The sequence below is a fragment of the Podarcis melisellensis genome (genome assembly GCF_964234715.1).
Source record: "Podarcis melisellensis genome assembly, chromosome: 14".
NCBI lineage: Eukaryota > Metazoa > Chordata > Lepidosauria > Squamata > Lacertidae > Podarcis > Podarcis melisellensis.
In genome coordinates, this window is record NC_138546.1 from 14,683,283 (window position 1) to 14,695,549 (window position 12,267).

General features: G+C 46.3%; 1 protein-coding gene across 1 annotated transcript in view; it reads left to right on the forward strand.

Annotated features, from left to right (window-relative positions):
• PDXDC1 (pyridoxal dependent decarboxylase domain containing 1) overlaps positions 1–12,267 on the forward strand; it is a 40,175-nt gene that overhangs the window by 25,271 nt on the left and 2,637 nt on the right. The window contains exons 14-22 of the mRNA XM_081887987.1: positions 852–915; positions 2,427–2,503; positions 4,145–4,250; positions 7,986–8,157; positions 8,876–8,982; positions 9,374–9,495; positions 10,621–10,713; positions 10,832–10,928; positions 11,688–11,792. Coding sequence (XP_081744113.1) covers positions 852–915; positions 2,427–2,503; positions 4,145–4,250; positions 7,986–8,157; positions 8,876–8,982; positions 9,374–9,495; positions 10,621–10,713; positions 10,832–10,928; positions 11,688–11,792 — 943 coding nt within the window. The remainder of the gene's footprint in view (positions 1–851; positions 916–2,426; positions 2,504–4,144; positions 4,251–7,985; positions 8,158–8,875; positions 8,983–9,373; positions 9,496–10,620; positions 10,714–10,831; positions 10,929–11,687; positions 11,793–12,267) is intronic.

A 12,267-nucleotide genomic window follows, 5' to 3' on the forward strand; every position in this document is an offset into this window, starting at 1 on the left:
GGAAAAGTGGTCTTGTATACATAGTACAGTGACAACAGTGGCAGACCTTGAGGTCTCAGATTTCAGCAGTGCCCTGTGCAACACCAAAATTTGGCGCCCCTCCCCGCCTCTCATGCTCCATTGCAAATCATAGTTGCAACGACCCTGCAGCGCCCCTGAGGCCCGACACCCAGTGCAACTGAACTGGTCACACTTCCTTAAATCCACCTTTGGTGACAGATTTTAGAAAAAATCCAACGCAAACAGGCACAGCCTTCTAATGAATCTGGGCAGTTGTGTAAAGAAGTATGTTTGAAACCCTCTGTGATTCCTTGTCTGCATAAACTGAGCTGTGGGTCTGGGATAATAACACCTGGCATAAGTGGGAGGTATTTTACCACCTTGGGGAATTCAGTGGGTCTTACACTTGGGAAAATGCTGATTGGATTGCAGCCTTGGTTTTTATATTTTACTTTATCACATTTATAGCCTACCTTTCTTCCAAGCAGCTCAAGGGTGGCATATTCTCTTTGTCCCGATTTTATCCTCACAACTCCTCTTGAGTTAGGTTAGGCTGTGAGACTGTGACAGGCCCCAGGTCACCCAGGGAGTTCCATGGCTCAGCAGGGATTTGAACCCTGGTCTCCCAGATCCTAGTCCAACCCTGTAAACCAGTATGCCACATAGGCTGGCTGTCTTTCAAATCTGATATCTTGGTTCTCTTGCCATTTGAATGTTAGCACTAATGCCAGATGTGGTAATGACATGGCCCCCTAGAGAATTAATTTTCTGTACACAGCCTTAAGATGCTCTCACAACATTTTGGAACGTGGGTTTTATTATTATTTTTTCCTGAATGTCCCATTTCCAAGGTTGAAGATGAACTTAGCTCTCCTGTGGTGGTATTTAAGTTTTCCCCAGAACTGTCCCCTATAGGTGAGTAGAGTTCAGTGAAAAGACATTATAATCACAGATAACATTGCTTTTGTTGATTTTTATTATGAACACATTTGAAATTTGAATTCTTATAAAAAAAAAGATCTGTTTTGACTAAAATAAAAGTGAACGCAAGTTCTTTCATTTTGTTGGAGGGGTGTTAACATCAGTATTGAACTTAAGACCCTATTTCTGAAGTTTAGTCATCTGTATTTCCCCCCAGAAAACTCTCCTTCCTTGGAAGTTTTAAGCAGAGGCTGGATGGCCATCTGTCATGGATGCTTTAACTGAGATTCCTGAAATGCAGAGGGGTTGGACTTGATGAGCCTTGGGGTCCCTTCCAACTCCACAATTCTATTACTCTTCCCCCCCCCACCCCACCCCAGCTTTTCTTCAAAGGTGCTTCAGAGGCTGCAGCTTTGAACAGAGGACTGTTTCCCTACTATAAAAGTCTGGGGTCTTTTAAAAAGCAGATTTCTTGTTGAATCCACTTTAATTCTGCAAACCCAAGAGTTGTATCCAACTAAGTTTAATTCAGAGTACACCCACTGAAATTAATAGGCCTAAATATGTATGCCTTGCTCATTAATTTCAATGAGAAGAACTGCTCTGAGAATAACTACTGTTGGGAACAACCCTACATTTCTGATTTGGATTTGAATCCCTCCCACAAAATACTGACAGTCTGGAGGGCACTTCACAGGCAGGATACAACTGTAACAATAGCAGATCCGTGGCATTTAATCACTTGCTAAAAGTTCACATAAATACAACTGTCTTCCTAGGGCAAATATTTGGCAACTTGTATCCTGTGGGTGTTTCCTTTATAATATGCAAAATTAAAGTGGGTAGTTGTCTTCTTTTTCTAATGGTAAGCTTCAAGCACAGCATTTTTACATGCATTACAGAGAATTTTGGCTCTGTAGCATAAAAAGGAATGAAAATGCAATCAGTTAAGAGGTAATTCTTAAGATATGGTTTGAAAACACACAGGATCACTTTTTGCTACAGAAAATAAAGGGACTCTAATACGTGCAACCTGTACCCAGTTTTAGTCATACTCAGAGTAGACCTATTAAAAATGAATGGGCCATAATTTCAGTGGGCCTACTCTGAGTATGACTTGGCTGGTTACAGCCCATAAATGTCAGAGCTCTCCCCAATCTCATGCATTATTCCTGTGGACAAATTCTGTCACATTTTTGCATTCAAAGCTGCCATAAATCTCTTGTAAAATTAGATTATGTGTGGTTTCAAATCAGAGTCAGGTCAAGCATTTGTTACGACCAGTGTATCAAAGTGCTGAACATGTTGTGCTTCAAAACCCAAACCTTCCAAACTTAAGTTCTTGGTTCCATGTCCAAAAAGTGCATTATATAAAATATGAAGATATGAATGTTCACTTCTGTATCAGTTCAAGGGAGAAAAGTAGGATGAATGAATTATTCTTTAGCATCAGCCAAAATGTTTTTAACTCAGGAAATTCAGTTTCCCTTTTTCTTTGAATTCAGATCATATGTTACATTCTGCCCAAACACCTACAATTACTGGCAACGAGAGATACATTTGTGATACTTTTAATCAGTGGGTAAGTAGCCTTCCTTATCTCTTCATAGGCATGCCAGACATGGGTCAATCAAACATTTCAAGTATAATCACTGACCCCTTTGTGCAGAGGAAAACAATCCCATTACACGCTGCTTATGTCAGGTCTTTTGTCTGACAAGCATTTCATTTGAACAGCTTGAGTGGGTTCTAAAATTTACGGATTCAGTGCAGGAGCAGCTGCTATATTGTCCCAAAGGCATAGGCAAACTCAGCCCTCCAGATGTTTTGGGGACTACAGTTCCCATCATCCCTGACCACTTGTCCTGCTAGCTAGGGATCATAGGAGTTGTAGGCCAAAAACATCTGGAGGGCCGAGTTTGCCTATGCCTGGTCTATAGTGTTACAACAGAGCATAGACATGGAGGCAGCTCTTGGTGACCTGGCCTTGATTGATTGAGTTTACTTATATGCTTCTTTTTCAAAAAGAGCTGTGCCCATAGCAGCTTACAGGCTTGTTTTCTGTGCCCTCAATTATTGTGTTAATCTTCCCCATGAGGTCACGCTACTGTTGGGAGCAGTACATTCCACCTGGTCAGCTTTCTGAACTTGGAGGTGGGGCTCAGAATAGCTAAGCCTTTTCCCCCCAGTTGCGTGTACAAGCAGTCTGATTCCGAACAGGCTTTCAGAGAGAAGATGGTTGATGGTCAAGATTCCTACGGCAGAAACTAGGGGGACAGACCAAAGCATGATGCAGCAGCACTCGCAGAAGCTTAGCAGATCTAGAGGCTCATGCGTTACTTGGATGGGAATCCTATGTACGTTACCATGAGCAGGGAAGCCCACAATTTGGGGGTGGCCTAAGTAGCCAAGCAGAACATTGTGGTTGCCCCTTCCTTCCCTTTTGGTGATGTGGCTTTCAAGGCACATCTGCTGAATTGGAACCCTGCATGGTGTGCTCTCAGGTGGAACCAAGGGCATGGTCTCTTTGACCCTGGGGAATTAGTTCTGAGTCTTAGATCTGATTTATATTGAAGCCGAAGATTAAACATAAGGCAGCGCCTAATGTTTTTGTTATATTTCTGTTATATTTTCATGTATGTAAAATACCTTCCTTTTGGGTTTTTCTAGCTGCTGTAACATTATTTGCTTTTTATTTATTTATTTATTTATTTAAAAAAAGCTAAGCTGGGACCAAGGAAGCTCTGCCTATCTTTCTCATGGGAAAAGGAGGCACAGAGCTTGCCCATCCTTCTGACCCACAACTTTCCATGACCAAGCAGCAGCCAAGGAACACTGCTGCCCGCCCCCACCTCTTTGCTTCTGGAGTAAGAAAGGCTAGCAGACTGCATGGCCAAGGCATTCTGATTGCTTTAACAATGCAGCAGCCAAACTACCCCAGCCTTCCTTATAACTCCAGGGATGCAGAAAGGGTGGGGATTGCTTTGCAGTTGCTGGAAAGACAGACACACACACACACACCTGCTATTCTGAGGCTGGGAAGATGGCTAAGACTCCTTGAACTGAGCAAAAACCACAACAGAAACTAAGCAATGTGGAACAAAAATGGGGGACTGACTGGGAGTAGTACATAGGTAGATAAGAGAGAAAAAGGGGAGGCGTAAATGAGTTATGAGTAATGGGTGATCAATAACACCCCTTTAATCTTGCTTTGTCTCATCAGCTGGGAGAGCAGTTGTCTCAGTTGGTGCCTGCCAGTGGAGTTGACTTGGTAGAACTGGAGGATGAAGGCGCTTGTGTGCGTTTTAGCCCATTAATGACTTCTGCAGGTAACCGGACGCATTTGACTAAATTTTTTTGGGGGGGGAGGGGGTTGTTGCAATCCATATACAGTGGTGCCCCGCAAGACGAACGCATCGCAAGACGAAAAACCAGCTAGATGAAAGGGTTTTCCGTTTTGGAGGCGCTTCGCAAAACGAATTTCCCTATGGGCTTCCTTCGCAAGACGAAAGCCCATAGGGAAATCTCCAGGGACAGCGGGGAAGTGCAGCGCGTCTTCCCCACTGTCCTCGGACCTCCTCCGAAGCCTGCCGATGGGGCGGAGAGCCCTCCTCCCCCCGCCAGGCTTCGGAGGGCTTCTCCGAAGCCTGGCGATGGGGCAGAGAGCCCTCCTCCCCCCGCCAGGCTTCGGAGGGCTTCTCCGAAGCCTGGCGATGGGGCGGAGAGCCCTCCTCCCCCCGCCAGGCTTCGGAGGGCTTCTCCGAAGCCTGGCGATGGGGCGGAGAGCCCTCCTCCCCCCGCCAGGCTTCGGAGGGCTCCTCTGAAGGCTGGCGATGGGGCGGAGAGCCCTCCTCCCCCCGCCAGGCTTCAGAGAAGCCCTCCAAAGCCTGGCGGGGGGAGGAGGGCTCTCCGCCCCATCGCCAGCCTCCTCCGAAGGCTTGCGGTGGGAGGAGGGCTTTCCTCCCCACCGCCAACATTCAGAATGCTGTTCTGAATGTTGGCGGTGGGGAGGAAAAACCCTCCTCCCACCGCAAGTCCCGGGAACAGAGGAGAAGCGCTGCGCGCCTTCCCCTCTGTTCCCGGACCTGTCCTGAAGGCTTGCGGTGGGAGGAGGGCTTTCCTCCCCACCACCAACATTCAGAATGCTGTTCTGAATGTTGGCGGTGGGGAGGAAAAACCCTCCTCCCACTGCAAGTCCCGGGAACAGAGGAGAAGCGCTGCGTGCCTTCCCCTCTGTTCCCGGACCTGTCCTGAAGGCTTGCGGTGGGAGGAGGGCTTTCCTCCCCACCGCCAACATTCAGAATGCTGCTCTGAATGTTGGCGGTGGGGAGGAAAAACCCTCCTCCCACCGCAAGTCCCGGGAACAGAGGAGAAGCGCTGCGCGCCTTCCCCTCTGTTCCCGGACCTGTCCTGAAGGCTTGCGGTGGGAGGAGGGCTTTCCTCCCCACTGCCAACATTCAGAATGCTGTTCTGAATGTTGGCGGTGGGGAGGAAAAACCCTCCTCCCACCGCAAGTCCCGGGAACAGAGGAGAAGCGCTGCGCGCCTTAACCTCTGTTCCCGGACCTGTCCTGAAGGCTTGCGGTGGGAGGAGGGCTTTCCTCCCCACCGCCAACATTCAGAATGCTGTTCTGAATGTTGGCGGTGGGGAGGAAAAACCCTCCTCCCACCGCAAGTCCCGGGAACAGAGGAGAAGCGCTGCGTGCCTTCCCCTCTGTTCCCGGACCTGTCCTGAAGGCTTGCGGTGGGAGGAGGGCTTTCCTCCCCACCGCCAACATTCAGAATGCTGTTCTGAATGTTGGCGGTGGGGAGGAAAAACCCTCCTCCCACCGCAAGTCCCGGGAACAGAGGAGAAGCGCTGCGCGCCTTCCCCTCTGTTCCCGGACCTGTCCTGAAGGCTTGCGGTGGGAGGAGGGCTTTCCTCCCCACCGCCAACATTCAGAATGCTGTTCTGAATGTTGGCGGTGGGGAGGAAAAACCCTCCTCCCACCGCAAGTCCCGGGAACAGAGGAGAAGCGCTGCGCGCCTTCCCCTCTGTTCCCGGACCTGTCCTGAAGGCTTGCGGTGGGAGGAGGGCTTTCCTCCCCACCGCCAACATTCAGAATGCTGTTCTGAATGTTGGCGGTGGGGAGGAAAAACCCTCCTCCCACCGCAAGTCCCGGGAACAGAGGAGAAGCGCTGCGCGCCTTCCCCTCTGTTCCCGTACCTGTGCTGAAGGCTTGCGGTGGGGAGAAAAGCCCTTCTCCGCACCGCCAGCCTGGCAAGCGGTCTCCATAGGAACACATTAATAGATTTTTAATGCATTCCTATGGGAAACCGTGCTTCGCAAGACGAAAAACTCGCAAGACGAAAAAACTTGCGGAACGAATTAATTTCGTCTTGCGAGGCACCACTGTACAGGCAGTGACCATTTCACAGGGGGGTTCCATTACTGACCACCGTGTGCATTGGCGGAGTGCTCCTAAGTGCCCCCCACTCTGTTACGCCCTGTTCTACCCTCATCTGGTTCCAGAAGGCCCCAGACATCTGTGATCTTGCATCAGTTGTAGCCTGTATGTTATTTGGGTCATACCCAACTTTGAGTCTTAGCCAGTGTTCAAAACTCCTATTGTTCTAGACACATTTTGCAACAGAGAATTTTATTAGCGCAGGCAGTTTCTGAGCTCTGGGCACAGTATTGCGCCTAAGATTTCAGTTTGAAACTGCAGAGTGGAAGGAAAGGAGGACCTTTTTCTGCCTCCCCACTTCCAGCTACTCTCTGAAGACTGGAGAATAGACCCTCTAAAGAATATTAGGGGGGTGGGCAGAGGAAGGACTAAACCATGTGAAAAATGAACTTAATATTTTAGCTGCAGTTCATTCATTTTCAGCTTTGTATTCTTGTTTTAAAAAAGCACGCCTAGACATTCCATTGTTGTGCCCATAACCTAGAATTAAGGTACTATTTAGCTCCTAGCTTTCATACCTCAGTTTCTAACATTGGTCTTAGCTAACCTACTTAAAACACCACCACCACATATGAGTGAAATTACTTCTTTTCTTTTTTTCTATTAAGATTGTTACTCTTTAAAAGTCCCTGGAGACCGCGCCAGATACATTATGAAAACCTGTATTGCTGTATATAAACCACAACTTATAATAGTTGTTGTTGTTTAGTCGTTTAGTCGTGTCTGACTCTTCGTGACCCCATGGACCAAAGCACGCCAGGCACTCCTGTCTTCCACTGCCTCCTGCAGTTTGGTCAAACTCATGTTGGTAGCTTCAAGAACACTGTCCAACCATCTCGTCCTCTGTTGTCCCCTTCTCCTTGTGCCCTCCATCTTTCCCAACATCAGGGTCTTTTCCAGGGAGTCTTCTCTTCTCATGAGGTAGCCAAAGTATTGGAGCCTCAGCTTCACGATCTGTCCTTCCAGTGAGCACTCAGGGCTGATTTCCTTCAGAATGGATAGGTTTGATCTTCTGGCAGTCCATGGGACTCTCAAGAGTCTCCTCCAGCACCATAATTCAAAAGCATCAGTTCTTCGGCGATTGGCCTTCTTTATGGTCCAGCTCTCACTTCCATCCATCACTACTGGGAAAACCAAAGCTTTAACTACACAGACCTTTGTCGGCAAGATGATGTCTCTGCTTTGAGACATCACCTTATAACAGTATGTATCTGTAAAACACTTTTGTTCCACAAGTTAGTATAAACCTTTGGAACTGGTCCTTTGGTTTTCTGGAGAATTTGTGAGCAAAGTTAATTCCCAGCATTCTCCTGCAAAGGTGTCTTTTGCTTTGTTCCTATTTCCAGCCTTAATTCGTGAGTCAGTTTTTCCATAAGCGCAATACACCATACTTTCTTGTACCAAGAATTCAAGTGTGCGCCTTCTAATCCTTCAAGAATGTGGGTATAATCCTATGTGCTACCACTAAGAGGAATCCTGTCCCCACACCCTCACCAGCATGTAGGGGAATCATGTTTATGCATATATGAAAGTTTAACTGGGGTTAAACACCATTTCCAAACAGTATTGCTGGCCTCTGTGTTTACCACAGAACATGCTAATCGACCAAGCCTTTCAGTTTTAGGAACTGAAGTGCAAGACGTTGACCAGTTGGTGGACTGCCTTAAACTGAAGGTCCCGGTGCTGACGTGCACACTGCAACTCAGGGATGAGTTTGAGCAGGAAGTGAAAAGAACTGTAGGTCTTGCCTATGTTGAAGACCTCAGCTGGCCAGGCCTTGGAGTGGTAAGGTGAGTGGCTGCTCTGCACAGACTTCCTCAAGGCTCTTTGAGAGCTCTAGGCTGCATATAGATGTATAGATCTTCAGCAGTGAGGCTGCTGTGGATCCATGTGTGCCCCTTTTTAGACAAGCTTCCAAACTGAGCTCAGGAGCAGCCAGTTCTTCCTGTTTCCAGAAGAGTTTGGCTGTGCGATTTGCTCATTGGTTCACCCAGTAGCCATTGAGAGGCATACCCTCCATGAATTTGTCTAGCCCATTTTTGAAGCCATCTGAGCTAGTGGCTGTCTGGCCAAATTTTCAGCAGCAAATTCAGTGGAAAGAAGTACATTTCCTTTTCTTTCTGCTGAATCTGCCACCATTCCACTTTACTGGATGTTTTCTTCCTCCTCCGAGTTGTTACCATTTAAACATTTGCTTAACGTCAAACATATTTGATCATGGTTCCCCACTTTGGTATTTTCGAAGTGCCTTTTTATTTTTCCAATGTACTCATAGGGTTTAGGACTGCTCAGGTTAAACAGACTACATGCATACTTCTGGAGCAAATTTGTGCAAAGCACAAATGACGGTGTGACTGAAAATTTTCAGTAATGTTGGCATGGTGTACAGTGAATAATCAAGGCAAAATTTCTGCAAACTGTTCTTGGACAGCAAGAACAGGATTTTACAGTTTTTACTGCAAAACTCTACCACTACCATAAATAGTCCATCTGAATTGGTTTTGAAAGGTACGAAGGGCAGAATGAAGACAAACAGGAGAAAGAAGTGGAGAAGATTAACAACGAACTATTGAAAAAACTAAATGAGCTGGAATCAGATCTGTTGTTTTCCTTAGGTAATAAACTACTTCTGAAACTATTCAATGGGGCAGTGAAATGATGGGGAAGTCTAGGTATCAGTGTGTGTGTAATCCCCTGTAACAGTTCAATAATACTGGTTTCTCTACCAAACAGAGGAATTTTGCATTTTTATATTTAGCTTCCTTTGGTCACTTTTAATTGTTCTAGTCACAAAATTTTAAAATTCTCCAGAATTTGGAATTTGCAAAAAGGGATTAAGAGTGGAAGAGAGAAGCACTTTTGATGGGGAAGGGCTGTGGCTTACCCTGAATCCAGGGGCCCTAAACTTCTCTTTAAAAATAAGTTTGACACCTATTTAAAACAAGCATGTTTACGATTTCTAAAGTGTTTGCGAACCTCATTCTACCTCTTTCCTCCACTTCTCAGGTCCAGAATTTGGAGGGGAGAAAAACTGTATTTATATTGGAATGGTCACTGAGGACCTTGATGTTTCTGAGCTGATTGAAACTATTGCAGCGACAGGCCGAGAAATCGAAGAGAATTCAAGGGTATGTACTGACCGTGCAAGACTGCAGAGTGGCAGCATAATGAGCAGACCTCTTCTTGGTCATATTGATTGCCCTGCGCTTAGTTTTCCTATAGGCCCCTTAATAATAAATGTATTCTCCCTCTTGAAGCTATGCTAGTCTGTCACCACAAAAATGACACACACAACATTGATACTTACTTGACTTCTTTCCCATAACACCGTGCGTGTGTGTGTGTGTTCCTTTATTCAATGTGCCACATCATAAATTGCTAACATTTGGATTATCACAAGGTGTTAAGCACATAAGAACTGATTCATGAGCAAAGCAATAACTACCGGCTTAGGAATTGCCTCCCCTCCCAGCTGCAGCATCTTAATTAAATTGATCATTGCAGCTCCCTTCTCTGTTTTTTTTTTAATCCAAATAAATAAATCACTTAAATAGCTCATGATAGTTCCATTTTAATTCCAGGGTGGTTAACTTTCTATAGGGCAGCAAGTAATTAATGAATGGATTTTATTTCCTTGGGGGGGGGGGGATAATGAACTACCCCACAGCTTCTGGTAACAGCTTGCTTCCTTTCCAGCTGTCATCAATAGCAAATCCAGAGACTATTAACACACTGAGCAGCTTGGTGCTGGAGAGTAACATGCAACCACTTCCTGGTCTCTTTTTAGTGCTACGCTGTGCTGAGCTAAGCCAACAATTGGCACAGCATGTCATCCAAACTGGGACGAGCTGTAGCCAAGGTTTGTTCTTCGCTTGCCATGCTGTGCAAACCTGACCGCTGATCGATCTGTGAACAGTGGCAAGCACCTTAAAGAAACTTTCATAGAATCTTAGCGTTGGAAGGGACCCAAGGGTCATCTAGACCAACCCCCTGCAATGCAGTGGGCTTGACTGTTTGAAAGTGGCAGAAGGGGAAAGAAGGCCCAGTCCTATTAGTGCCTGTAAAACAGCTGTGCATGCACCAGTTTTTGTTTTTGTTTACCCTTTGTAAGCTCAGCTAGCTCTCTCAAGTCAATAGGGGCAGTCATCCATGATTCGTGGTACTCCTACATTGGAGGCAATGCACTAGCAACACCATACCAGATCAGGAATATCAGAAATGCTAATAACGTGTGCTGTTCAATTCCTCATCAGCTGCTGGAAAACATGACTGAAGTTGTACGGAAAGGCATACAGGAAGCGCAGGTTCAGCTGCAGAAAGCAAATGAGGAAAGACTCCTTGAAGAGGTGAGTGCCCCAAGTTAAGCAAATTCCCAGCAGCAGCAGCAGCAGCAGCTGCAACCACGCTGCATCCTGTTTCTTGGCCACACACTGATCTTTTCCCCAACCCCCTTTGTTTTCTCAGGGGCTGCTCCGACAGATTCCTGTAGTGGGCTCTGTGCTCAACTGGTTTTCTCCATTTCATGCTTCACCAAAGGGAAGAACATTTAACCTAACAGCAGGTGCGCTGAAACTTGATTATATCAATGATTTTGGGGGTTGAACCAACGTTAGCAACTTTATCCAATGAATTAGTAGGCCCTTCAAAGCTGTGATAACTGAATAGAACTTCCAAGTTTAGTGGCAGTGTACCTTAAGGATACCACTTGATGGGGAACAGGCATAGGAAGAGGGTTATTCCCTTTGTACCCTGCTTGGGGAATTCCAGTGGCATCAGGTTGGTCCTTGTAGAAGGCAGGATGGTGGAATAGATGGACGTTAAGCCAGATTCAGAAGGACTCTTCCTATAGTCATAGTCTAATAGCACATAGGATGTTTTGCATATGCCCCTCTCTGCCTAAAACTTCTCAACCCCATGTGGAAAAACTGTGACTCAGCCCTTCCACATTGAGAACTAGGAGTGTTCTCAAACTCCCAGGCTCTGGAAAAGCCTGGGAGGGCCATTCAGAAGTTTGCAAATAGCTTCACTTGGAGCAGCTATTTGGAGAGCTCCAGGGACGATGCTATATTTCAGAAGTAGCATCTAATGTACCACCGTGCTCAGAAGACTCAGCAGCAGCAACTTTCCACTCGTGGTTTGCTTTGGAATGTTGTTGTGTTGAAATCCAAATGGAAGGTTGTGAGACAGAAGTGCCTTTGGTACAATGAAGTTCAGCCAAATAGGATCAGATTATAAATACCATCCTATAATTTGGCACGTTAAACCTAGTTTTCAGGTATGTTCTGAGGGGCCACTAACCAAATCCTCTTCCCTTTGCCAGGTTCTTTAGAATCTACAGAGCCCACGTACGTCTCCAAAGTGCAGGGCACTGGGAACACCCCACCTCCCACTCCCACGTCAAGCCGTGCAAAGCAGAGGTTCCCTGGTAAGTCTTCCCTTCCGTCACGTTTCAGAGAAGCTGCTGGAGAGTTTCACCGTTGGTGAGAACCGGTATGAACCGTTGGTGAGAACCAATAATGTCTTGCTTAGAAGTAGGTCTCAGTAGAAGCCATTCCATTAGGGCAAATGGGACAATGTTTTATAAGCTTGGAATGCTGAATCCCGTTCCCACTTCCATCGTTTTCTCTCTTTTTTGCTGTACGTGCCGAATCACAAATATGCCCAGGGCATATTTGCAAGATCACCTTACCTCCTATATGCCCACTTTGATCTGTGCAACTGGCACTGTGACAAGTGCCACGTAATACTTGTTCCATATTTGTAAGGAATCAGTCTTTTATGATGGAGCAGCACTTACGCTTTGGAACTCCCTGCCTATTGACACCAGGCAGGCACCTTTGTCAACTTGTTTTTAGTTTGCTGCGGATTTTATTTTTTTCTGAATGTTTTTAATAGTTGTT